This window comes from Nematocida ausubeli (genome assembly GCF_000738915.1).
Source record: "Nematocida ausubeli strain ERTm6 chromosome Unknown supercont2.6, whole genome shotgun sequence".
Classification (NCBI taxonomy): domain Eukaryota; kingdom Fungi; phylum Microsporidia; genus Nematocida; species Nematocida ausubeli.
The window spans coordinates 67,263-90,058 of record NW_026515639.1 but is presented as its reverse complement, the minus strand read 5'-3'; the positions used below and the strand labels follow the sequence as shown (position 1 = coordinate 90,058).

The 22,796-nt window shown below is 40.6% G+C and overlaps 14 protein-coding genes across 14 annotated transcripts; 5 read left to right on the top strand and 9 right to left on the bottom strand.

The window, feature by feature from the left end:
• Positions 1 to 1,009, bottom strand: NESG_02417 (uncharacterized protein; the record flags this gene model as incomplete). Its single annotated transcript, XM_053050021.1, has 1 exon — positions 1 to 1,009. A coding segment is annotated over one exon (1,009 nt), but the record flags the coding sequence as incomplete, so codon positions are not given.
• Positions 1,010 to 1,250: 241 nt separating this feature from the next.
• On the bottom strand, positions 1,251 to 2,606 carry NESG_02416 (uncharacterized protein; the record flags this gene model as incomplete). The annotated part of the gene is made up of 1 exon (XM_053050020.1): positions 1,251 to 2,606. One exon carries the CDS (start codon positions 2,604 to 2,606, stop codon positions 1,251 to 1,253), a length of 1,356 nt encoding a protein of 451 aa, XP_052903751.1.
• A 1,314-nt stretch (positions 2,607 to 3,920) lies between these two features.
• On the top strand, positions 3,921 to 4,265 carry NESG_02415 (uncharacterized protein; the record flags this gene model as incomplete). Its single annotated transcript, XM_053050019.1, has 1 exon — positions 3,921 to 4,265. One exon carries the CDS (start codon positions 3,921 to 3,923, stop codon positions 4,263 to 4,265), a length of 345 nt encoding a protein of 114 aa, XP_052903750.1.
• Positions 4,266 to 5,276: 1,011 nt separating this feature from the next.
• On the bottom strand, positions 5,277 to 7,832 carry NESG_02414 (uncharacterized protein; the record flags this gene model as incomplete). The annotated part of the gene is made up of 1 exon (XM_053050018.1): positions 5,277 to 7,832. One exon carries the CDS (start codon positions 7,830 to 7,832, stop codon positions 5,277 to 5,279), a length of 2,556 nt encoding a protein of 851 aa, XP_052903749.1.
• An 819-nt stretch (positions 7,833 to 8,651) lies between these two features.
• NESG_02413 (uncharacterized protein) lies at positions 8,652 to 9,455 on the bottom strand (the record flags this gene model as incomplete). Its single annotated transcript, XM_053050017.1, has 1 exon — positions 8,652 to 9,455. One exon carries the CDS (start codon positions 9,453 to 9,455, stop codon positions 8,652 to 8,654), a length of 804 nt encoding a protein of 267 aa, XP_052903748.1.
• Positions 9,456 to 9,657: 202 nt separating this feature from the next.
• NESG_02412 (uncharacterized protein) lies at positions 9,658 to 10,500 on the top strand (the record flags this gene model as incomplete). Its single annotated transcript, XM_053050016.1, has 1 exon — positions 9,658 to 10,500. The coding sequence occupies one exon, from the start codon at positions 9,658 to 9,660 to the stop codon at positions 10,498 to 10,500; it is 843 nt and encodes a 280-aa protein (XP_052903747.1).
• A 1,076-nt stretch (positions 10,501 to 11,576) lies between these two features.
• NESG_02411 (uncharacterized protein) lies at positions 11,577 to 14,258 on the top strand (the record flags this gene model as incomplete). Its single annotated transcript, XM_053050015.1, has 1 exon — positions 11,577 to 14,258. The coding sequence occupies one exon, from the start codon at positions 11,577 to 11,579 to the stop codon at positions 14,256 to 14,258; it is 2,682 nt and encodes an 893-aa protein (XP_052903746.1).
• On the top strand, positions 14,224 to 14,409 carry NESG_02410 (uncharacterized protein; the record flags this gene model as incomplete). Its single annotated transcript, XM_053050014.1, has 1 exon — positions 14,224 to 14,409. The coding sequence occupies one exon, from the start codon at positions 14,224 to 14,226 to the stop codon at positions 14,407 to 14,409; it is 186 nt and encodes a 61-aa protein (XP_052903745.1).
• Positions 14,410 to 15,195: 786 nt separating this feature from the next.
• Positions 15,196 to 16,206, bottom strand: NESG_02409 (uncharacterized protein; the record flags this gene model as incomplete). The annotated part of the gene is made up of 1 exon (XM_053050013.1): positions 15,196 to 16,206. One exon carries the CDS (start codon positions 16,204 to 16,206, stop codon positions 15,196 to 15,198), a length of 1,011 nt encoding a protein of 336 aa, XP_052903744.1.
• Positions 16,207 to 16,248: 42 nt separating this feature from the next.
• On the top strand, positions 16,249 to 17,451 carry NESG_02408 (uncharacterized protein; the record flags this gene model as incomplete). The annotated part of the gene is made up of 1 exon (XM_053050012.1): positions 16,249 to 17,451. One exon carries the CDS (start codon positions 16,249 to 16,251, stop codon positions 17,449 to 17,451), a length of 1,203 nt encoding a protein of 400 aa, XP_052903743.1.
• A 590-nt stretch (positions 17,452 to 18,041) lies between these two features.
• NESG_02407 (uncharacterized protein) lies at positions 18,042 to 18,740 on the bottom strand (the record flags this gene model as incomplete). The annotated part of the gene is made up of 1 exon (XM_053050011.1): positions 18,042 to 18,740. One exon carries the CDS (start codon positions 18,738 to 18,740, stop codon positions 18,042 to 18,044), a length of 699 nt encoding a protein of 232 aa, XP_052903742.1.
• Positions 18,741 to 18,788: 48 nt separating this feature from the next.
• On the bottom strand, positions 18,789 to 19,610 carry NESG_02406 (uncharacterized protein; the record flags this gene model as incomplete). The annotated part of the gene is made up of 1 exon (XM_053050010.1): positions 18,789 to 19,610. The coding sequence occupies one exon, from the start codon at positions 19,608 to 19,610 to the stop codon at positions 18,789 to 18,791; it is 822 nt and encodes a 273-aa protein (XP_052903741.1).
• Positions 19,611 to 20,244: 634 nt separating this feature from the next.
• On the bottom strand, positions 20,245 to 21,468 carry NESG_02405 (uncharacterized protein; the record flags this gene model as incomplete). The annotated part of the gene is made up of 1 exon (XM_053050009.1): positions 20,245 to 21,468. One exon carries the CDS (start codon positions 21,466 to 21,468, stop codon positions 20,245 to 20,247), a length of 1,224 nt encoding a protein of 407 aa, XP_052903740.1.
• A 995-nt stretch (positions 21,469 to 22,463) lies between these two features.
• On the bottom strand, positions 22,464 to 22,787 carry NESG_02404 (uncharacterized protein; the record flags this gene model as incomplete). The annotated part of the gene is made up of 1 exon (XM_053050008.1): positions 22,464 to 22,787. The coding sequence occupies one exon, from the start codon at positions 22,785 to 22,787 to the stop codon at positions 22,464 to 22,466; it is 324 nt and encodes a 107-aa protein (XP_052903739.1).
• Positions 22,788 to 22,796: the final 9 nt, after the last annotated feature.

The window sequence follows — 22,796 nt, the reverse complement described above, 5'->3', positions numbered from 1 at the left end:
GCAGCAGCCGCGAGTGGAAGTAGTCCACCTGCGCACACGTGGCAAAGAACACAATGATTTTTTTTCCGAGAGAGCGTATTCCCCGCATCAGAGCCTCGCTCTTCTCTGCAGGCGGCACACACAGCCCGTGCAGGCGCAGCCCGTCCGGCACACACAGCGCGTTTTTCACACACACAAAGAGGGGGCTGCGCATCCCCAGGCGGCCCAGCGCGTGCACGCTCTCAGATACCGTGGCGGAAAAGATCGCAGTCTGCTTTGCGCGCGGAAGCATGCGCAGCATCTCAGACACCTCCTTGCGGAATCCAAAGGAGAGCATTTTGTCGGCCTCGTCAAGAACAAACAGCTCCACGTCTCGGAGAGGCATCCCGCCCTCTCTGCTTAGCTCGAAAATCTTCCCAGGCGAGCCAATCATGACATCCGGCCACGCATCCGCATTGCTCTCTCCCAGCGCGCGGCGGGCCACTATCTCGCCGACCTCTGCGCCGCCAGTGATGCACTGCATGCTCACTCCAAGGCCGCCAGAGATGGACAGCGCAGCCTGGTGGATCTGCTGCGCAAGCTCGCGGGTGGGCGCAACAACAAGCACGCGCGGCCCCTCTGCCTTCTTTGGGCGCTTCTTTCCCAGCACTCTCTGGAGAAGGGGCACAAGAAACGCAAGTGTCTTCCCAGAGCCGGTGACCGCCTCAGCCACTACGTCCCGCTGGCGCAGGAGCAGAGGCACCACACTCTCCTGCACAGGCGTCATATCATCAAATCCCTTTTCTGCAAGATTCTTCTTCAGACTCTCTAGTATGGAAAGCGAAGAAAACTTCATGAAAATTTGCACATCATGCAACTGAAATATTATCACGCCCAAATAGACTAAATTTCCCAAAAGCGCGCATACATAACCATAGTCAACTGTAATAAGAAGCAGCAGGAAAGCAGCAGGTGCATACCCTGCTATGCACACATATTCGCATACACAAACATATAATGCAGACAGTTTATCAATTAATTTATTTATCATACTCTTACTCCTCTACACCATGTGATGAGTGGGTTGTTTATGGCAGAGTAGTGTATGTACGCATGTGCATTGAAGTGCCTTATTTTCACACTATACAGAGATGTAAATCAGCGATGTTTTCGGGTTAAGCCGCCGTCTGAATACTCTCTGCAGTCACTTTTACCACTGCAAGCCATGCGCTCACACACCTATTGCTCTGTGGATATGCTGTCTATCCTTTATACCATGTTATCTGTGCTGTTTACACCTCGCAAGGGGAGAAGCACACTCTGCTGTGCTGTGTATACATATACTTCCCCGCGTACAGAAGTGCGCCCATAGCAGCACCGCACAGCACGCTTCCTGTGGCTGTGGACACAACAGACACGCAAACCGCGCCTGAAAACACTCCCCATCCCTCTGCGAACGCATCCAGTCCGGACTGCAGCACAATGTTCAGCCCCAGACAGAGAAAGAGCATGTCAAACACAGCAAATGGAACATAGAGGAGGAGTCTGTGTCCTGCGGCAAGAGACCCAATCAGCGCAGCAGTGAACAGCAGCGTGTCTGCCATGTGCCTGGACCCAGACTCGTACACCGCAATTGTGGAAGACGGAAGCACCTGCACTGAGCAGCCAAAAAGAGAGGTTACTGCGTTGCACACTCCGTTTGCAAGCAGCTCCTTTCGCGCGCGCGCACTTTTGCCGGTCTGCGCCTTTGCTGGGGGAAAGTTTATTGGAAACTGCATGAGGTTCATTGCAGCAATCTTCCCAATTGACGGAATCTCCCAAAGCACTGCGCGAAGGTCTATGTGGGGGAGAGCCATGCGCGGCACAGCCAGAACCACCTCCTTGCGCGGGTCACTTGCCAGCCATCCCTTTTTAAGGAGAGAGGCTGTTGTCTCCCCCTTTATGAGTGCCCATACATAGAACACAGCGGTGAGCAAAACACCAGCCCAAAGCACACTGTACCGTGCCACAGCAGGGCACCTTTTCTTGCACACCTTGCACAGGAGAGTGACAGCAACGCCAACTGCATTGAACGCCAAAACAGCCTGCCAGTACACTCCTGCTGCGCTGGAGACAGCACACACCCGCTCGTTTGCATACGACACACACAGAAACCCTATGGAAATGAAGAGCGCCATGGACAGCCCAGAGGGTATCCTGTTGATCATGCGCTCAGCGCGAAGAATGTACATCAGAAAGAACCCAGCGCTTGTAAGAAGCGCAGAGAGAGCAAGACACACAAAAAGGTTTGTGAAGACCCTTTCTACCGGCAGACCAGCGGCAAGAGACTCGTGCATGCTCTGCACGTACCTGAACGACTCAGAGATCGGCGAGGATATAACCCCCGACGTGTATGAAGAGAGAGCAAAGAATAAAACTTGGGAAACGCAGGAAGCTGCCACAAATAAAATAGCGCTGGCAGTGTGCACCTCAGCGCCCGGGAAGGACCCAGTGCACGAGAACATCTTCTCACCAACTGTCATCACATACATAAGATAAAGAACTGCGCCAAAGAAAACAACAGGACATTTATAAAGGAGTGACTTTGCTTTTCGCGCAAAAGCGCGCGTGTATTCGGACAGCTTTCCCTGCTCTGCATTGTAAACCATAACTTAAAATTTTTTACTTCTCCTGTTTTTCTGTACAGTGGCTCTACTTCTCATCAAGGAGCAAACAAAGGCATACGGAGGCAAAATCTGTACAAAATATTTTTGTTCGCACAGGAAGAAACAAATTGCGGATTTGCACTAATGAGCAATAGAAACAGTAGGGAGGGGCGTGGTTTGAGTAAAAGATCGATTTAGTGCTTTGATGAAGCTTTGATGAGGGCATGCTTTGAATTTATACAGCAGGCATATATGTTAACTCTTTTTTGTTTTGGAATATAGGGATTATTGTAATTCAGCAGGAGTTACACAAGCATATGCAGAACATGGCTGTGCTGGTGGTTTGGATATGTGTGGAAGGAGTGTGGTGCGTATTTACAGATGTTTTATTCGGATTATATTTATTTAAATGGGCTTAAACATATGTACGTATAGCATGCTCTATATAATATGTGCTCCTGTCTTATCCTGTGTATGCATATTTCCCAGAAAATCTTTCTGTTTGTCAATCCTCTAGAGTCTGCATTTACACTATGCATATATTCTCAATCTAGCAGTGAATAGATGGAAAAGTGGCTCACAAGCAGTGCAAAGATATGTATATTACAGTTAATAGAATAGACATACTTATACCATAATATTTCACTCTATATATACTGTGCAATGAATTTTCTATTCTTTTTGAAATTTCTTGTAAGAATGCATATAAAAAATGGCTGTAGCTCAAATGTCTGCCCTATAGGATCAAGTAGATTTTATTTTAATATTTTATAATTAATGCACTCTGTAATACTTATATTCCATAGGACTCGCCATGAAAGCAACAGATAAAAATAACTTGAAAGACAAGACTAGTGCCATTATTGACAGTTGTATTTTATTTATTATTCTCTATTTTTACAGAAAAGCATAGTATACCTAAATATTTATTTGTTTTAATAAACGCAAATGACCTTATTAAATATCATCCAATATGCAGACACCAGCATAGAATTCACTGCACATGGTTAAAGTCAAAAAGCGCATTGTCTGAGATATAGAACACAACATATTTTTATTAAGAACTTCAAAAAGCATACAGTCCAAATACACAGTTAGTGTGACCAAGCCAGTAAATAGGGGCTATTTCAGCAAGAAAGCAAATACTCTGTCACCTGCAAATTAGCAAACAGAGTGTCTGCCCCATAATAAGCAGTGAAGGAAGGCCACTGATTTTGCTGGTTAAAATGTCTATTAAAGTAGCTTTCCATAGAGAAAGGCCCTATTATTAAAGAGATTATAAAGATATATATAAAATTATTTTGCAGATAAGATAGAATGAAGTGGGCTGTGTATTTGCTGAAAGCTACTCTTATTACTATAGCAGTCCTCATCCTAGTTGGGCTATATATAGCAATCTCTAAATCCATTATAAAAGAAAGGAAGAGTACGCCAACGAAGAGCGATACATGCTGTAGCTGCAAAAAAAATAAAGACATTGCACAAAGGCAGAAAAAAGGCGCAAGGGCCCCATCCAGCATGAAAGAAGATATAAATTATAGAAAGGATCTTACTTCAACTTCTGCAATAGTAAGTGCAAAAGAGAAGCCTGCAAAAGGATCAAATATCTCAAAAAAAAGTAGTAAGTGTGCGATACATAGGCATTCTTCTGCCATGGGCTGATGCGAATGTACTCTTAGCCAGTGAATATGTAATCAAATACAAATAGTAACAGAATAAGCAAAGATAATATAGATAGATATAAACTACAGGGATGTTTGTAGTGTTGTAGTGATTTTTATGGAAGAATAAAAAAGGAAGCTTGTTTCTATTATGCAATTTAACATATGGTAAGCGCATACACATATATTAGATTGAAAACTCAGTCCATGGTCTGCAGTGTATCTCAAGTAGCATATGCACTAAAAATAGAGCTACTGTAACATAAGAACACGAGTTGGAATATATTATGCTTTTGCAAAGAAAGATTTCTTATATGTCTATACAGAGGCCATTCTGCGTTTTTTTGTATTTTAATAAAATTGGGTTATAATTCATAAATGGACTTCATTAGAATACTTAAACGCGAACAAGCAAGAAAACTCATCAAGCAATAAATCCACGCATGTATTTGGGTTACATCCTGCGACAGTGTCTATAATACTGCTGAAAAGTATGCATATAGATGAGCCTCCTTCTTGAAGAAATGCTAGACTTGATCATGCTTGGGCTATAATTTATTTCTTGACATATATTTATAGGCCTTTATACAGTGGCCGTTTAGCATCATACTTATAAAAATGAACTACTATAACAACTAATGAGAGTGTAGCATGGCATAGTAACAACCATAAATGGCCAAAGTAAAAACGTGTAAACAAGCAGAGCCTTTTACAGAATAACATTCAGCATTCAAAGGCTGGGAGAGAAATTGCAAACACCAATATATATTGCTGACACAGAGAAGATACTTTACAATTTTATGGGAGAGAAAAACACCAAATATCACTCTGTTATTCTACAGCTGTCCAAAGGCTACACACTTTGCTTATTTCGGGTTTATCAATAGAAAAGCATTTGAATATGAAAAGCATTAATAGGGGAAGTATTGTATTTTCGGTTTATTTTAATTCATGTATACTCACACAGTGCTGGATAAAATAAGCCTTTCGGCAAGGCCAAATACACAAAAGCCTATGAAGTGGATGAAATCTGCTTTAAATACGTCTTTGTATAACTATCGTATTCTTCTTCAATTATTTTAGAGATGTATGCCTCGTTTTGGCCCTTGAAAAGAATAGGAGTTCTGTATAAAAAGCTATTGTAGAGAAGATTAAGCGATTTCCAATTGAATGAACTATTTTCTGCACAGGGTGCCCCGCCGCAGTTAAGACTTTGCGCGCGCTCTTTGCTTTGGAAGAGATCGGATGAATTGCTTTTTTTGTTGAAATCTATGACTCCAGAGCCTAGTGCATTTTTAATAATTTGGTATGCAGGCTTATACAGCTCCTGCACAGATTCTGTGCTGCGCTCGCCAAATATATAAGCATAGATAGAGGCGCGCATTGTGTTTTCTCTTGCTCGCTGTAGAGATAGCATACAGAACTGGTTGTTAATGGCAAGAGAAGCGCCTTGCATGTACTTATTTATGATCAGTTTGAGCTTTATCAAGTCCTCTCTGAATCCAATGTTTTCACTGTATGCAGAAAGCAATTTTTCACACTTAAACAGTTTCTCTATTTTTGTCATTATAGAGGTAGACATGTAAACAAGCTTTAAGCTATTTAAGAATAGCGGGTGTGCGGCAGCTTCACTATTTTGTGTCTTCACAGCAAGATCATCTGATAAAGCGCATGCATTGAAGAAACACCCAATGTGGTCTACCCAGATCTCATTACTTAAATTTTCCGTCCTCTCTAGAGATTTATTTCCAGAGGAATAAATCTGTTGCATGCTTATATCCATTATCATTGAAATTATGTCAAAGCTGTTTAGATCCAACTTGATTTGTTCTCTGCTCGGGCCAAAGCCATGTTGGACACTTTCCATATAAGAGTCATACATATCTGGACGCATTGCACCTCTAAAGAAAAGTCTGTCACTATGTGAATGAATACTCCAATAATCATCCATATACTGCAAACAGACAGGAATTATTTTCTCGCCAAGTATTTCCTTTGTATACCATGTGTCATTTATGTACGTTGCATTTCGTACTTTATGATCGTCTATACTGTGTTTTTTATGTATATTATAGAAGAGCGGCATCATTTGCTTGATACCCTGCTCAACCATCTTATTCATCGGAACCGTATACTTTTCATGGAATGTTTTTTTAATCTCCTCCTTGCACTCGTCAAACAGAGCTAAGTCAAACTCATCGGGAAGCACATTAGACGGAGTGGTAAACGAGCTGTAGCCTTGTTTTTTTGTTTTCATAGCCCTGTGGCGAATGCACACTTTCCAAATCTCATCTATTGCTTCTATTTCTGTTATAACAGCAAAGCGTGTCATGTACGTAAGGTCTGCAAGATATTTAGTGCACTTAAATATACTATCCAATGTCGCAGCCTCTAGATTATATGTCTTTCTTCTGTGCATTCGGATCAATACTTGATGCATACCATAGAGATTGCATGGAAGAACGGCCTCCACCGGGTTTACCTCAAAGTTAATTTTCAGATCTATCCCCTTTAGCATGCATTTCTGGATTTTTCCCAGGGAGTCCAGCTTTTTAAAGAGCCTCACATCATTAGATAGCCTAATAGGCTTTTGCGCATGAGGAAGCAATACTTTTTCTTTCATATACTTAGGTATATACTGGACCCAGTCAGCAACAAGAATTTTGCTCTCATCTGGATTATCATCGCTTTTTAGTTCACATATTATGTTGCCCGCAAAAATTGGCCTTTCTTGTAGCTGCCTCTCAAACTCTATGCTAGGATAGGTTTCTATGCTTTTGTCCACTTCGCTAAATGTAGATAGTCCTATGCTTTCTTCAGCTTTAGTAAGTTGCTGCACTTCACGGGCTTGCATTCCTACACTATATGCTCTGACCACACTTTTTGCGTGGCTTCTCATAGATGTCTTCGCTTCTTCTTCATAAAACTGTGTGTATGGGTTTTTTCCATAGTCGCTCTGGTTATACATCTGTGTTTCCTCTATATTTTCAGACTGTGACCTCATAAATGCTCTTGCTTCACTCACTGCTTTAGTACCGTCATAAACTACCGCTCGCTCTTGTGGTATGTCGTTTAGGCCCTGCTCGTATTCTTCTCTGTCTTGCATGATTATTATAGGTGTTTTTGGGCTGCTCCATGGTTGTATATCTATTGATAGTGGATTAAAACTTTGGGCTTCTTTTTCTGTAATATTTAAAGCATATTTGGGATTTGTTTCTTCTTTAGCTGTACCTAAATTAGATTTCAACTCTGTTGACTTTTTAGAATATTCCTCCTGCACCTCACTAGTCTGTACGCTTTTTATTGCACTTGCCTCTGTGTTTCCTGCATTGCTGTTATGCCCCATAGATTCTGAGTTCTTATTTGACTTATCATTGTCCTCTGCAGAAGCAAGACTATATAACCCTGAATTTTCAGGATTTGTGCTAGACACATTAGCACCTAGGGTATCTTCATTGCTCTTACTAGAATTATAGTGCATAGTAGTGGTGTATACTACAGTACATAATGCAAGCGCAGAAGCTATTCCTAACGCCATAAAGAAGTTACCTGTAAATCGACCTGCCATTCTTTTTAATTAATATTTTCGCGTTATATAAGTTTTTGATTGGTCACTTTGATATTTATTTAGAAAATTAGTTATTAAAGAAGATATTATACTTCGGGATGCATGCACATAACCGCGGCCTGCACTTTTTCCACTGCATTCATCTGAATATGTTTGCCTTCTGCATTTTCTAAAGCACATAGCCTCATTGCAGACTCTTCCGTCCCTTTGGATACCTTACATAAAGAGTTTTTAATTAAATAAGCAAACTATCAACCTGATCTGTGCATTTGAAAGTGCACGTGTGTACCAAATGCAGCCCATCCACTAATGTCTCTTGCAATGTTTTAAGATACATTTAGTAAACCAAGAAGCTTTTTCTCTATGTAACAAGCATCCGCCAAAGTAAAGATGTCTGTTAACATATTTATACAATGCATGGTTCGAAACTATATAATGCATATGTGCGAAAGAACATTGTGAATAGAAGAAAAGTTGCTGTGCCAGGTGGCAGCATTCCACTGGGGTTGCGCAAGTATTGTCTGCATATTTCTTAGAAGTGAGAACTTTATGTGCACAAGAAGCTTCCTTGGCTAAAGGCTTTCAAAACATATATGAAGCCGATCTAAAAGCGATGCAGAGCTCTTATTACTTTTCCATATCCTACTACAGTCTCTATGCAACAGCTATTGCACTGCATAAAAATGCTCAATACTTTTGTTCTGCATGTACACACTGCTTTTTCAGCTGCACACTCGAGATAGTTACAACAATTGCACAAACAAGAGCAAAAGAAGCACTAATGCAATCTGCTTGGAGCCCATTGCATAAAAGGCCTTTTTACTTCTTTTTAACCCGAAAATTATAAAAGCACGACTGTTTATTCTCTGTCTGATATGTATCTTTTAGAGTGTTGAGAAATTCGAAGGGGGTGCTGTTTTCTTTGTTTAGAAACATATAGTACCTTGCATTAATGGCCTCATACATCTGCATTGTGTCTTTCTCTAAGTATGCTTGGAAAGAGCTTGTTTTTGCACGCTTTTTTGCCCTCTTCTCTTTTTTGCTTAGCAGAAATACTCTGCCACGCGGCGTTGCCTGCTTCTTTTCTAGGAGCTCGCTCCAAATTGTGTTTGCGGACACAGAAAGACTCTTCAGTGCCTCTGGCATTTCCACACCCTGCAGCCCATCTGCACACATACTTAAATCTTTTAGCTCCTTCTGTGCACTCCAAATCTCAAGCGGCTTCATTGCTCTGTACTCTATGTATCCCTGATGTATAGGGTTTCCTGACCGGGTGAGGTATTTAATTATTCTGTATATAAGAGTTGTTTTAGCTCTTTGTGTGCAGGCCTTCAGAAAAAAGTGCTTCTTCTCCTCAGACCAGGAAAGAGAATCCTTAATTGCGCGCATCATTCGGCATTTTTTCTGTGCGCACGGGTATAGTGCTTCTTCACAGTTTCTTCCATCTAGCATGCGCGCCAAGCTTTGGCCTATCTCAAAAAAAGAGGCCTCTGCGCCAGACCCTCTAGCCATTGCACGGTACAAATCCTCAGTAGTGTTTAGCTCGCACAAGCATATAAACATGGCTACCACGCCTAGGTGGCTTTGTGCTCTAAGCAAATGGCACGCATGTCTCTTGTACATCTTTTTTTGGTGTCCTCGAATTTATTAAAAAGGCATTTTGCCATCTCTAGGTAAGGCGCCCCAATCAATCTGATACAGTGCAAATATTTTTGGAACAAACGTAAAGCAGCGGGTTTCATAGAAAATAAATAGCAAATGCACACGCAATATCTGAAACAGTGTTTGAAAAGGAATATAAATATCATATTTTCAGGGAGGATGCATGATCATCACAGCATACACAGTACTAATTCTATCTCTGTATCTTGGAGCAGCCCATGCAGAGGTGTGCTATGACAGAAGATCAAATATACTACAAGGTAAGACTGATGAAATATATTTAGACAGCGCCAATTTTAGAAACTGGCCGAGGGATGAGAATGGAGTGCAGAACATTGACAACACCTGCCCGATTGGATTCACCTGCCTTGCAAACAGAGATACAAAGCCTTCAAAAAAAAGAAAAAATAAAAAGGCAAGAAAACCCCGAAGAAAACCAATAAAAAACATTAAGCTCAAGTCTCGCCGGTTCAAGCGTGACGACTTTATAGACGAGGGATGCCTTGGCCTGGAAAAATATGAGGAGGTTGGACTGCAGTCTGCGTTTAACAATCTGTATATGGGAGCATGTAAAGATTGCATAGGGAAAGATGCCGCGAAATACAAAACGCTAGCCATGGTGTATACCACATTCAACAACGATGAGGCGAAATGGAAGTTCATCGCATTGAACGGCAAGTGCACAATAAAAAACGTGCACACTGGGATGTATATGAGCAAATGTGACAACTGCGCGCCCATGGTATTTAATACTCCTATGGTGGCTCTTTTCAGAGAAGAAATAGACGATAATACAAATGATGAGGTATGGACTGTGACAAGAAAGGTAGATGGTGACTACGTGTTTCAGTCCGCCAGCAATGGAGGATATTTAGGAGTCTGCACGGACTGTCTTTCTGAAAAAACTACGATGACCCTGCCTGCTGCAACATTGAATACTGTTCATGATTCACCCTCTGTTGCATGGTCTGTAAGAATAGATGAAGAAACTGAATCATATGCCTAATCTAATTGACAGTCCTATCTGAGAGTGCTCTTGCAAATAAATAGTTCTATTCTAGTATATTCCGATGTACCTTTGTGTGCCTTGCTGGCTCAACAGAGACCACTGGCTGCAGCTTATTAGATATTTCTTCTTGAATATGTGCATATATAAACTGGACACAAAATCTCCAGTTTTAAAAATAAAATACTTGCAGTGAAGAGTTTCTGTCTGAAAAACATTTGGAGAGCAGAATTGGAGAGGTAGATATATTTTATCTACTTTACCAACAAAAACCTATAAGATAGCGCGAACAGCAAAGTATATGCACCTTTTGCAGCAATGTCCTGAGCAGAGACAGTAGCATAGGATATATAAACAGATCAACGTGTCCAAAAGGGGAGAGTATTTCAGCAGACGACAGTAGTCTAAAACCCAATAGGGATAGTTGACAAGAATGTTTTATTTTTATATTTTTGTAAGTGTCTTTGGTGCCTGTGACCCTTTGTATCTTTATTAGATATATTTCTTACTGTTGACACATCCTACTTCTTTTAATATTTTCATACAATTTAGTAGAGTGGTCTTCTGATTTGTAGAATTTTCCCAAAAAAATCTATTATTGATGTATTCTTGTAGCTTTGAAATAATAATGTGGGATTTTACCACACACTAGCACAACACACATATATTACAATAATACGCAGGCAATAATATTGCTAGTACGCTTGAGGACTATAATATAAAATAAAGAGTGCTGCTTTTTCTTATTCATCGTGAAATTGATTTATTATTGTCTATATAGTTTCTGGTGGCGGCTGTTAATTAGTGCTATGCCAGCTAATATAAGTTTGATATTAAGTATACACAAACATAGGCTGCTGTACTCCAATGTATAAGCAGCTGAGCCCTTTATGTCTTATAGGCCAATAGCCAAAGCCTTTGCAAGGACAATAACTAATCGTCCTATCGCCAACCCGAACCCGAAAATTTCACGCCCATCAAGTAGGGAAAACCAGCGCTCATATAAATAAGCCAAAGTTTGACAGGGCGGCCCTATGTGCATGTACCATAAAAAGTTTTTTTTGTAACTTCCTTATATGAAGTTATTGTGCTTAATCAGTATACTTGCTTTCTGCCAGGTAGGTGCGCGGCTTACTCTTCCCAAAATAGAAGAGCTTCAGAAGGCCACATACAAAAGCGACACATTTGGTCTCCAGAAAGTGCGCCAGGAAGGGCCCTTGGGCTTTTTGCACACATATATTTATCACAAAAAGGGATATATGCACAATAAGCGATTTTATTCACCTGTAATAGAAACATCCTACAGCCTTGTGAAAAACCGAAAAGCAGATAAAACAAGCCCTACAACGTTCACATTCATCCGAGCACCAAATAAGGACACAGTACATCCACTTAGTAAAAGTGCAGATGAAGAGAGTAGCTATTTAGAAAGCTACCATGCAAATCTTATCCGAATGTTTCCATCGTCCACAGGGGACCTTTCAATTGAATCAGGCCGATACAATTCGCTCACTAGGTTTCTTAGAAGCAGGGAGGTGCAAAAGCATACATCTCACATTCTAGCTGCTCTTTTCTTGCTTGCAAGAGGGGTACAGGTAGAGCTTATGTGCAATAAAGAAGAAAAAACACTTCTGCTAAAGAACAAGAAAGGGGGTGTTCTATTCGATATTCCTATGAGAATCTCAGGATATTCAAACAAGAACAGCAAAAAGAAGAAGAACATACCCCAGAAAGAGGCAGAGATGATTATTAGCTTTTTCATAGAGTGCTGTGCTAGCAGGCCTTTATCCACACAGCATATACTTTCCCAGGAAATCAGCTTAGAGGAGTTTAATAAAGGAAAGTTTCTGGACAGCCCAGAGTTTCTCATAGACACATATATCTTTGAGTTTATAGAGAGCGTGGAGAGTGCTAAGAATTTTGCGAGAGCTGTTCATGAGATGCTAATTGACTGTGTTGAAGAAGAGCTCTGCATAGAGCACCAAGCCAGCTTAAAAGAAGCAGCACTCGTACTTAACCAGTGCTTTGTCTCTGTAGAAAGTGCAGAGAAAAGTGAGCTAAGCCAGCTTGATGTACTAAAAAGCATTCATAACACAACACAGAAATACAAGGTCACCCCTTTCTACGATTCCAGCTACTTCCTTGAATACACAGTAACTCCGTGCTACAATCGTGAATTGAAGAGGTTCACACACAATCCAGTAGAGAATTTTAGTAACTGTGTGGAAGCAGGAATTCTCACGCTATTCTGCTGTTTTGCATATGAACCCAGCACACAAAGCTATACAACCAGCCACATCAAATCGCCGTCTGACGATCTTAGGGAGTTTTTTTACATGTACCCAGAGCCCGTGGAGAGTGCAGACAGACAGCTGCATATGGCATGGGGAAGAGTGGTGTCAGATCTAAAAGGAGGTGCTGTATATCTAGGCAAAGGAAATGAGCTCGAAACAGGAATACTTAACATGCTGAGTGTTCTAGTGGAGGTAGCAAATCTGCCAAAAGAGAAGCTCAACATGCTAATAGAAAGGGTGAATAGCATAACAGGCTCTGATCAGGATGTGTTTGCAGATATAAAACAATATACCACAGAGGTCTTTACAGTTCTGTCGTACAATAAATCCTTGCAAGTTAACTTTGCAGACCTAAACAAAGGATACCTAGAGGATGGAGGTGTAGATGTTTTTGGCAAAATCACCTTAGCATACATACACGGCGATGTAGAGAATGCAATAGAATTTATTTTGTCCCGGAAGCACATGAGCATCTCTCTGCCAGCAAGCGCAAACAATAAGGCAGAAGTCATGGTGAAAGAAATTCTTGAAGTACAAAAAGGATGCAGACAGCCATGGACCTTTTTCGAGCATCTTCTTATGCACTATATCAGCTCAACCATCAATAGCATTATGGAAGGCACTGAAAACAGAGCTGCTATTATATACCAGATCAAGAAAGTGCATGCAGATCCAATCAAGAAAAGCAATTCTTTATTTCTACTCAAAAAGATAGAAAACATTGAGTACAAGAGAGAAATTGTGTCTCGTCTTATAATATACTCAAAAATAGAAGATCTACATGCATGTAATCCGGTGGTAAGGTTTACGTCAAATATAATAGGCAGCGTACCGCTAGGAGACAGGGCCACACAGAGAAAAATGCTGGCTGCTTCTATTTGCACGGGAAGATGCGCTGCATGCTACCCAAATGTTCAGCTAGAGGAGTACGATCTAAATCTCATGATTGAGTATACGTATGAAGTAGTCCAGGTGTTCAACTATATAATAGGCACTCAGAACCCATCAATGCTGCTGCACTGCTTAAATGTGTATATGCGTAAAATAGGATACTATTCGATATCAACACACAATCCACTCACATCAAGATACTTAACGCAGAACATGTTCAAGTGCCTCTTTGCAGATAGAACCATGAAATATGCAGACAAAGTGCTTGAATTTGCCACAAAGTACTGGTCTGAGGTTCTGGACATAGAAAGCCAGCTGTGCTTTATATGGTTCCACTATGCATGCGAGAGATTTCCGTCTGAGAAAGAACTTCTTAAAGATCTATATAATGGCATTCAGAACATAGATGACATGCACAGCTGGTATGGATTTTTAAACCTTTCGCGTGCAGATTATTGCCGAATAGTCTCAGTTCTGGACAGCCTTTCCTTGGATACGCCTGAGCTAGCAAAAGAATCTTTTAATTTCCAACAAATATATGGCAGCTGTCTCTATTACTGTTCTGTCTCATGAAAACATTAAATATTTATGTGATGCATATCTTGGCACTCTGCGTATAAATAGCCTATGTATTTACTTGTGTGGCTTAATAGAAGCGTTTATATATTTCCTAAAACTATTTAAGAATATATTAACCGACATAGTGATAACCCGAATTTGCTAAGCCTATACTTGCACCTTGAAATGCATGAATATAGTACCTAGAAAGTATTCTAGACAGAAAACTATAGAATTTTAAGGTTAAAGAATAAATCTCAGATGCTGTTTATTTGAGGCTATAGATATAGTATGGCGCAGTGATAGCGCACTGCTAGTATGTCTAGAAATGCATAGTCAAGCTATAAGTGTTTAAAGAAGATCTACAAAAGCAGCATATGTTGTGCATATATTCACTAAATATTTAGACAGCCTTTACATGGATCGTGCAGTATTATTATTTCTGCCCTCTTTCTCTGTTGGCAGCTGCTTTTTTCTGTAGGCTTAATTTCTCTTTCTCTTACACTTTTTGCTCTTCTTGCCAAAAAATACATCACAAATCTTCTTTGCTGGAATAAAAGCCCTTGCTTCTCTACTTCATCCTGCAAGCCACATATTAATGTGCTTTTTGTGCATGTCCTTTCGATACTTGGATTATATTATTTAGTTTAGTAATGAATTCATTAGCATCTATTATACTTGAGATATGAGCTCATTTATCCTAATCTAGTTTCATTCTCTTCTATCTTGCATGTGGTGATATTTTCCTTCTCTTAAATTAACATTGTCTCATCTGCATTGTAGATAGCTATTTATTGACTCTCTTTATATATTTATGCGCCACATAAAAAGTATACTTGATCTTATAACCTGAATATAACCTGACTATCTAGATAAGCACTCAATTACTGAGGCATGAGTTCTTACAGTCCAAATATCCAGGCATTTTCACATTCAGGGTGCTGTCTGGGGCTTAAGCATACTTGCATGGAAAGCTGCTTATAGCATACCCAATCACAGGAAGGATAATATTATCGTTCATCTTTGACTTGTACTCAGCCATCCCAAGCACCATATACATCCATAGAGGATAGTGTATACCAAGACAGCATAGAGTTACCTTTGCAGCAATTGCCCCCACCATAGCCCCTATCATGCTCTTGTGTGTGTTTTGTGACTTCTTGAAGAAGCATGCAACTGAATCTATTATGCCAACTCCTGAGAGAATGAAGAGCATTCTGTTCCTGTCTTCCTGCACCCCGCCAATAACACAAATAAACGAGGAAAGTAGTATAATGTGTGAGGTAACTTCTTTCTCATCCTTCTCTGAGGTGAGCAGAGAAAAGATTTCTTTCTCACTTGTCTTGAATATATGCCCAAACATCTGAATAATTCTGGAAGCCAGCTGGAAAAGGAAAAGAATACACACCAGGTGCACCATGACTATCTCTGAAGGGAAAAGATAGCAATAGAAAAAAAGTATATAGTGAAAGGCTTTTCTCTTGACGTTAAGTGAAGCCCGGGAATAAACCAGAAGACACAGTAGGCACAGAGAAAGAGATATATACGCTGTACACTGTGCCCACAGCATCAGCCCATTCTCTTTCTTTACGTCCTTTATAAGGGCTTTTATCCCATACATTGCTACCTGGCGGAGTGCAGTGACAAATGGGATTTCCAGATTTCGGGTTCCTATGGCAAAAAACAACTCAGCCTGGATCTGTGTCTTTTGCAGAAGCCAATATATAGACCCTATTCCAACAAGCACCTCATCTCTTGAGTGGCTCTTTGTGTATATGTGTGCAAGAAACCCGCATATGTAAAGGTAGCTTATGTGGTATAGCACTCCTTCATTGCACTGTGCCAGCTGTATCCACATTATAGCAACCGCAATCTGGTCAAATACAGATCTTTCCTCCACATGCGATCCGCAAGTCTTTTTATTCCTTGTATGTTTTTGTGCGGGTGCGCTCTTCTGAAACATAGGTTTTACTGCAAAATAAATAAGAAAATGAGTACTTGTGCAATGAACAAAAAAGACCTTTTATCAAGCACAGTCTGTCTTGTTTTCTTATTTGGAACTTCTCTTAGCATGAGCTTCTTCACCTCGTACTTTCTTTCTGTCAACGGATACAACTTTAAATTTCCCTTCTTTTATTTTTCTATCCATCAGCTTACACACTTTGCTCTTGCAGCACTTAGCATCTGGTACTTCAAAAAGCCAATTCTCCACGAGCCTGCAATAGAGTCCCCGCTTCCCTACATAACAAGAGAAAAGATCGGATCGCCTGTAGAGAGACTGTACAAAAAAGAACCCTTAGAAGAGGGGCGCCTTGAGCACACTGCATCAATAGATAACATACTCTTTCCAGTCTACCAGTTCCTTAATAGCATTGGAGTATTTAACATATGGATTATTATATGCTGTCTTATTGGATCAATAGACACAGGCATGTCAGGGTTTGCGCTGCGCAAGATTTCGCTTCCCTTTTATACAATGCTGAAGTCCACAACGCCCATCTTCATTCTCTTTGCGCGGTTTGTCTTTCAGCTTGAGCAGCCAACAGTTGCGCCAATTGCAATTATTGTGACAATTGCATCGGGAATATCCCTTGCAGCAAAAAGTGACACAATTCAGTTTAACGCAAAGTATGCACTCTTGGTGCTTGGCTCGTGCTTTATGGCGGGTTTTCGATGGGGCTTCTTAGAGTATTTTATAAAGCGCAGTGCGCAGAAAAACAACAGTATACTGCACAGTATTTCAGTGCTCTCTCTTCTCTCAGGGGGCTTTCTTTTTCTAGGCTTCGTTTTATTTGAGGGAGTCCTTCCGTTTATTGCTTCTGACAAGTTCGAAACTGTCCTTTCCGCATGCACCTGCCTTTCCTTGATCATACTCACGGGGATAGCAGGGTTTGCCTCCTGCTTGGCTGAGTTTCTGCTTATCTCCAAGACAAATGTAATGGTCTCTTCTATTGTGATGATTGTCAAGGAGATAGCCATTCTGTGCATTTCTGTGAAAAGAAAGACGCTTGTTCTATCCAATATAAATATTCTGGGGATGGGCATCTCAATTGTGGGCATCCTTCTTTTTACGTTCCGGCCAATCCTTTTCCCTGCAAAGAAGTCCGTGAAAGCTACTTATCAGACTGAGGGACTGTCAATAGCCAAGGATTATATACAGAAACCTGTTTCATCTACAGAGAAAACTCCTGTCATGGCGCAGGCATAGCGAACTATTCTGATTGTGCCAATTAAATTGCTCACTTTAGGAACGGCCTTTAATCATTGGCTTTATTGCAATTGCTACATGCATTAGCTGTTGCAAGCCAATCTGCGCTTTAGTCAATGAGTCTATCTAAACCTTTGGCTATTGATGGATATTGAATAAAAACAGACTTCTTATGATCAAAACAATACAGTATAGAGGCTCTTGCATGTACATCAAGTAAAAATTGCATGATTTCTTTTCTTTTGAGCATAGTATACTCATTCAGATTACATCTTGCTGTGTATGTTTATTTTGTTAGCATAGCCTTTCTTTTCTTGCACTTTTATTTTCCTGTCTTTGTGCTCTAGTGGTTATTAGCACTCTCTACTGCAGTCAGTACATAAATCTATTTAGCATAAATCACCAGAGAATATAAAGATATGCACGGAATGAGTGCACGCCAGGCGAAGAAGGAGGATACCCAAGCACATTAGATATTGCACACCCAGGCTTCAAAAGAATATCACTTATAATTTGCAGAAGTAAAAGCCAGAACAGCCCAAACAGAAATGGCCAAAACCCGTGTGCACCACATTCGTAATTTGCTTTATTTATATCCGAACGTGCCACAGCTCAATTCTACTAATATTAAACCTCGTGGAATGGCTGAGTATCTCATTGCTAAAGGTCTCCACTTTGTTTGACTCTCCGTGCAGGAGAGACCGGTCCAGCTGAAGGCCAAACTTGCCTCCTCCGCAGCCAAACGCCAAGTAGTCTCTTTTCCCTATAATATACATGCACCTGTCCTCGATGTTCTTGCACGGCGTATTGTATACCTGAAGTATTGCATTCGCGCACGAGCTGATATCCTGGCCTCTTGGCGTCTTAAATCGGAACAGCGCTGTGCTCTGTGTTCCATACGAAATATTTTTGTACTTGAGCTGCTCGCAGAAGATCGCCCCAAAGACCCGCTCGTACTCATCGTGCGTACAGACGTTCTCTATTATAGAGAGAATAAAGCACCCGCGTGGTGGCCCTTTCGTTGCATTTGATATTAAAGTGTTCAGCGAGTACCCGTGCAGCTCAGATGAGTACACCAGCGACCAACCACTTGCTCCTGGTGCAAGCGTATTTATAATCCCTACCCGCAGCTTCTGTATCATGTTCTGCGTCATGGTGAACGATCGAACTGCCTCGTTTTTGTACGTGAGATATCTTTTCTGGATGAGTGCTTGCTCTGCACTCCCTGCGCCGCTATCTATGACTTCGAGCAGGTTGCTGCAGTTTTTGTTCTCTCGATCTTCTTTCATTTTGTTTTTTGTAAAATGCTTTCTTTTCTTTATTTACAATTCAATTGATTATAAATTCAGAATCTCTTTTGTTACGGATCTGGAAAAATCTTCCTTTGATAAAGAATATCCATCTGGAACAAACTCCCAAGCAGGCACCTGCTTTCCAAGTACGGCGGTTGCAATCTGCCCAAGATAGCACGCTGAAATCATGTACTCCTTCTTTTTACTGTCTTTGTCCATTCTAATTATTGAGTTATAAATATCCATGTTTCTCTTACCCTCGTCAATTATACGATTCACATACATGTCCATGACAAGGAAATAGAACATGTCAAAGACAAGCTCGCACTCCATGGCAGACAGCCGTCCCTTAAAGAAGCCCTCAATTCCTTGGTTCACATCTGTGCTGTTCTTAAACCCATCCGAGAGCCCTGCCTTCCTGTACGTATGGTTGAGCATGCTGCATATTTCTGCCCCTATGTCCTTGAACCCAAAGAGGAAGGGGTTTGCCTTCTTCTCCTTCAAAAAGTAACTTACCAGCTCTGGCAGATCCATTGCAACTTCGCCATCATCGATCATATCCTGCGGGATAATCCTGTCTGGGTAGCCCATAAAGTACACTGCGCCTTTTTCAACCACCTCTTTCTGGGCTTTTTCATCTAAAATGTTTAACTTTTTCTTTGCACTCATTTCATTCTTGACAAGAGTCAGCATGTGCACATAGCCCTTCTTAAATACATTTATATTTTCTTCAATTGCCTCCTCCTTTCTTACCAAAATTCTTTTAATATTCAGAATTGATCCAAACAAGGCCAGTCCTATAAGAACAATGTGAACAATTGCTTCTATTTTCCTTTTGCTTGCTGTTCTGTTCTTCTCTCCGGACATGGGATTATGCAGAAAATAAAAGTTTAAAATCTTTTGGGGTTTTCCTCTCTGGCTGCGCCCTGCTGCACAGGCTGGATACTCTCATTCCCACACTCTGTACACACTACATCCTTAACACGAAGGCATCTGGGGTCAAATAACCCGAAGTTTGTGCAGATGAGAACTCCATTAGTCACGCAGATGCACTTTTACAAGAATGCGGATATGGTATATTACTATACACAGAATAGCACGTAATGCAGGTTGAGCAGAAACCCGCCTCTCCATATAATAGCATAATTCAAATAATATAACCCGACTGTTTATTTATGATGAGAACAGACGCACTTTGTTTACTTTACTAAATAGAGCCTTCCCAGAGAAAGGCATGCACATGCACGCTCTATCCTCACTCTTTACCATGCTCTGAGCAGTACTCTTCTAGCTTACTCTCTTAGCAGATGTCTCTATGCACTCTGTGTGTGCGGCTGGGTGCAGGATACCGCCTCCAGTCAATATAAAGCTCTTCTGTTATCAATTCGATCGATATAAACCAGAATCATTCCTCAATAGACCTTTTATTTAACCTTACCTTCTGATATCTGCTACGTGTGTTTAACAGCTTTATATCTGTTGTGCTTTTGTATTATCTGAATTAAAGACCTTTAATAAGATCCTTCTTGCTCTTAATATGCTTTAAGATTTTGGCCAAGTTCTCCTCGTCATTTTCAGCAGAGTTTGCAAGCTTTGATGTGAACAGTGTGAACACAATTGGGTTTCTCTGGCTCTTAACTGTGTCTGTGCCAACTTCCTCGGTTGGTGAGAGGTTCTTTGCCATTCCGTAGGCAACTGCAGATCCAATTGCTGAGATCTTGGAGGATCCCTTCTGCTGGATTTCAGCCAAAGGCTTAATGTTCTCATCTACCTCCAGGTCGAAAGAAGAGTTGTACTCCAGATCGTTTAAGTCAAGGCACAGGTAGACAATAGTGTTTAGCATGGTTGAGTATCCGTATGAGAAGTATGGGTAGAGTACTCCGCTGGTGGCCTGTGTAAAGAATTTCTCAGAGAGGATTCTGCTGAACTCCTTCTTATCCTCAATCTCGTAAAGGCTGTTCTTCTTAAGGAATCTGTCTAAGTCCTCATTATCATCTAGATACTGGTTGAACTTGTCATCACCAACGTGTCCACTCTTAATTATTGTGTAGATTATGTCTGCAAGTCCATCAACTGCCTTCTCTGAGGGGTTCACACCATCGTATGCAAAACTGCTGTTACTGAACATGTTCTCAACAAAATCAATCATCTTTATAGTGACACTTCTCATAAGTTCCCTCTGTTCATCGGTCTTTAGTCCATTGAAGTGTTTCTCAAAGGTCTTCTTAAGCAGGTCTGTTCCCTCCCAGTTATCTGGGTTGTAGAACATAACTTGGTTAACAATCTTGTTGTACTTTCCAATAACGTCCTTGCTGAACTTTGTCTCGTTTGCCTTTGCCTCTGCACTTACAATGCTCTTTCTGAACCCAAGGAATAGATCTATGTTTGGGTATGCAAATGTAAGATGATTTGCAATGAACCGTGGCAGATGGATTGGATATGAGTCTTTTATGTATGACTCCATAAGCTCCTTCATATCTTCCTGTCCCTTCACTACGTTGAACTTGTCCATTTTCTCCTTTAGAGCAGACTCGTCTGCTCCCTCCACTCTCCATGAGTAGAAAAGGGTTCCCATGGTCTTCTCGTCTACCATAAAGAACTTGAAGTACACTGTGCATATAACATATGCTATCACTGCCACCACTGCGGCTGCACTGCATCCTGTGTAGATTAATTTTTTTGTCTCTTTTGCTCTCACTCTCTGCGTCTGTGTTTGTGTTTGCATTTGCTAGGGGATGAAAAAATATTTTCTATTTATTTATTTAAAACTGCACTCAACCCCTTAATATTTGGTTTTTTGTCATAAGTCCTGGCTGTTCCTGCACTTTCTTGCAGTTCTCCTTAAACTGCACAAATACATTATTTGGATCTATCTTTCTGCGCGAATAAATATTTTACTTCTAAATTAGGAAATATTTGTTTTAATTGGTTTTTCACTTTTCTGGAAATTTGTATGGTTTTTATTCGCAGATAGGCCAGAACTTTTGGGCTGAAAACGTATTTTGCCTGCACACAGCTATTGGTTTATTTTTTTCGCTCAAAAATGCATTGTTTTAAAAGTACTTTTTGTGTAAACTGCACTTTATTCCTTTTAGAGCACATCTGGGTAGAAGAACCTATTTGCACGACTACTTAGTCAGGCTGAATAGCTTTTTGTTGCACATACAGTATTTATTTGCTGTATGACTATGTGCACCGTAGTATTATATGTTCACTTAGGCCATATGCACATACATGCACATGCATCCACATGTCAACTCCAAAAGAAGTTTTTCTCTCTTTAGCACTGCTGTATGCACAGTTAAAACAACTTCTAAATATATACTGAAAATAAAGATGTAATATCACTATGATCTATAAAGACTTCAAATGGCTACTAACCACACAAGAGCACACTCTCAGTGCACATTCCATTATATTCTGGTTATATTCCATTATATTCTGGGTTATACTCTGGTTATATTCTAGTTATATTCCATTATATTCTGGTTATATTCTAGTTATATTCCATTATATTCTGGTTATATCTGGTTATATCTGGTTATATTCTGGTTATATTTAGTATATTCAAGTTATATTTATTTAATTTAAGACACATGCCATATAAAGATGTAGCCAGAATAAGCTGTTCTTTCTATCAACTTAATTTGGCTATCTCAAAAACACTGCAACTGCCCCTCACATGCACTTATTTTGTGCTTTCAGTCTGTCTGGCCTACTTCACTCTGTGTAGTCAAACAGGGTTCTGCAGTACTTCTGGGTAGATTGCCGTGTCTCTGCAGTCCTTTTCACTGCAGGCAGCTCTGAGAATGCTTTTATTTTCTCAATTATCTCTGGGGATATTCTTACTAAATCCTTTGCTTTCTCCTGCTCCTTTTCAATCTCCTCTATTTTACTGTACATATCGTGCAAATTCGGTATTTTGCTCTCTTTCTTTAGGAAGTGCCCAAGGGTTTCCTTCACTGCAGCAAGATGCTCCTTCTGCTCGTTCTTTGTGTGCGACTTTTCAGCCTGCTTTATCTCCGAAAACGCATCTAAAGGCATCTAAACCCA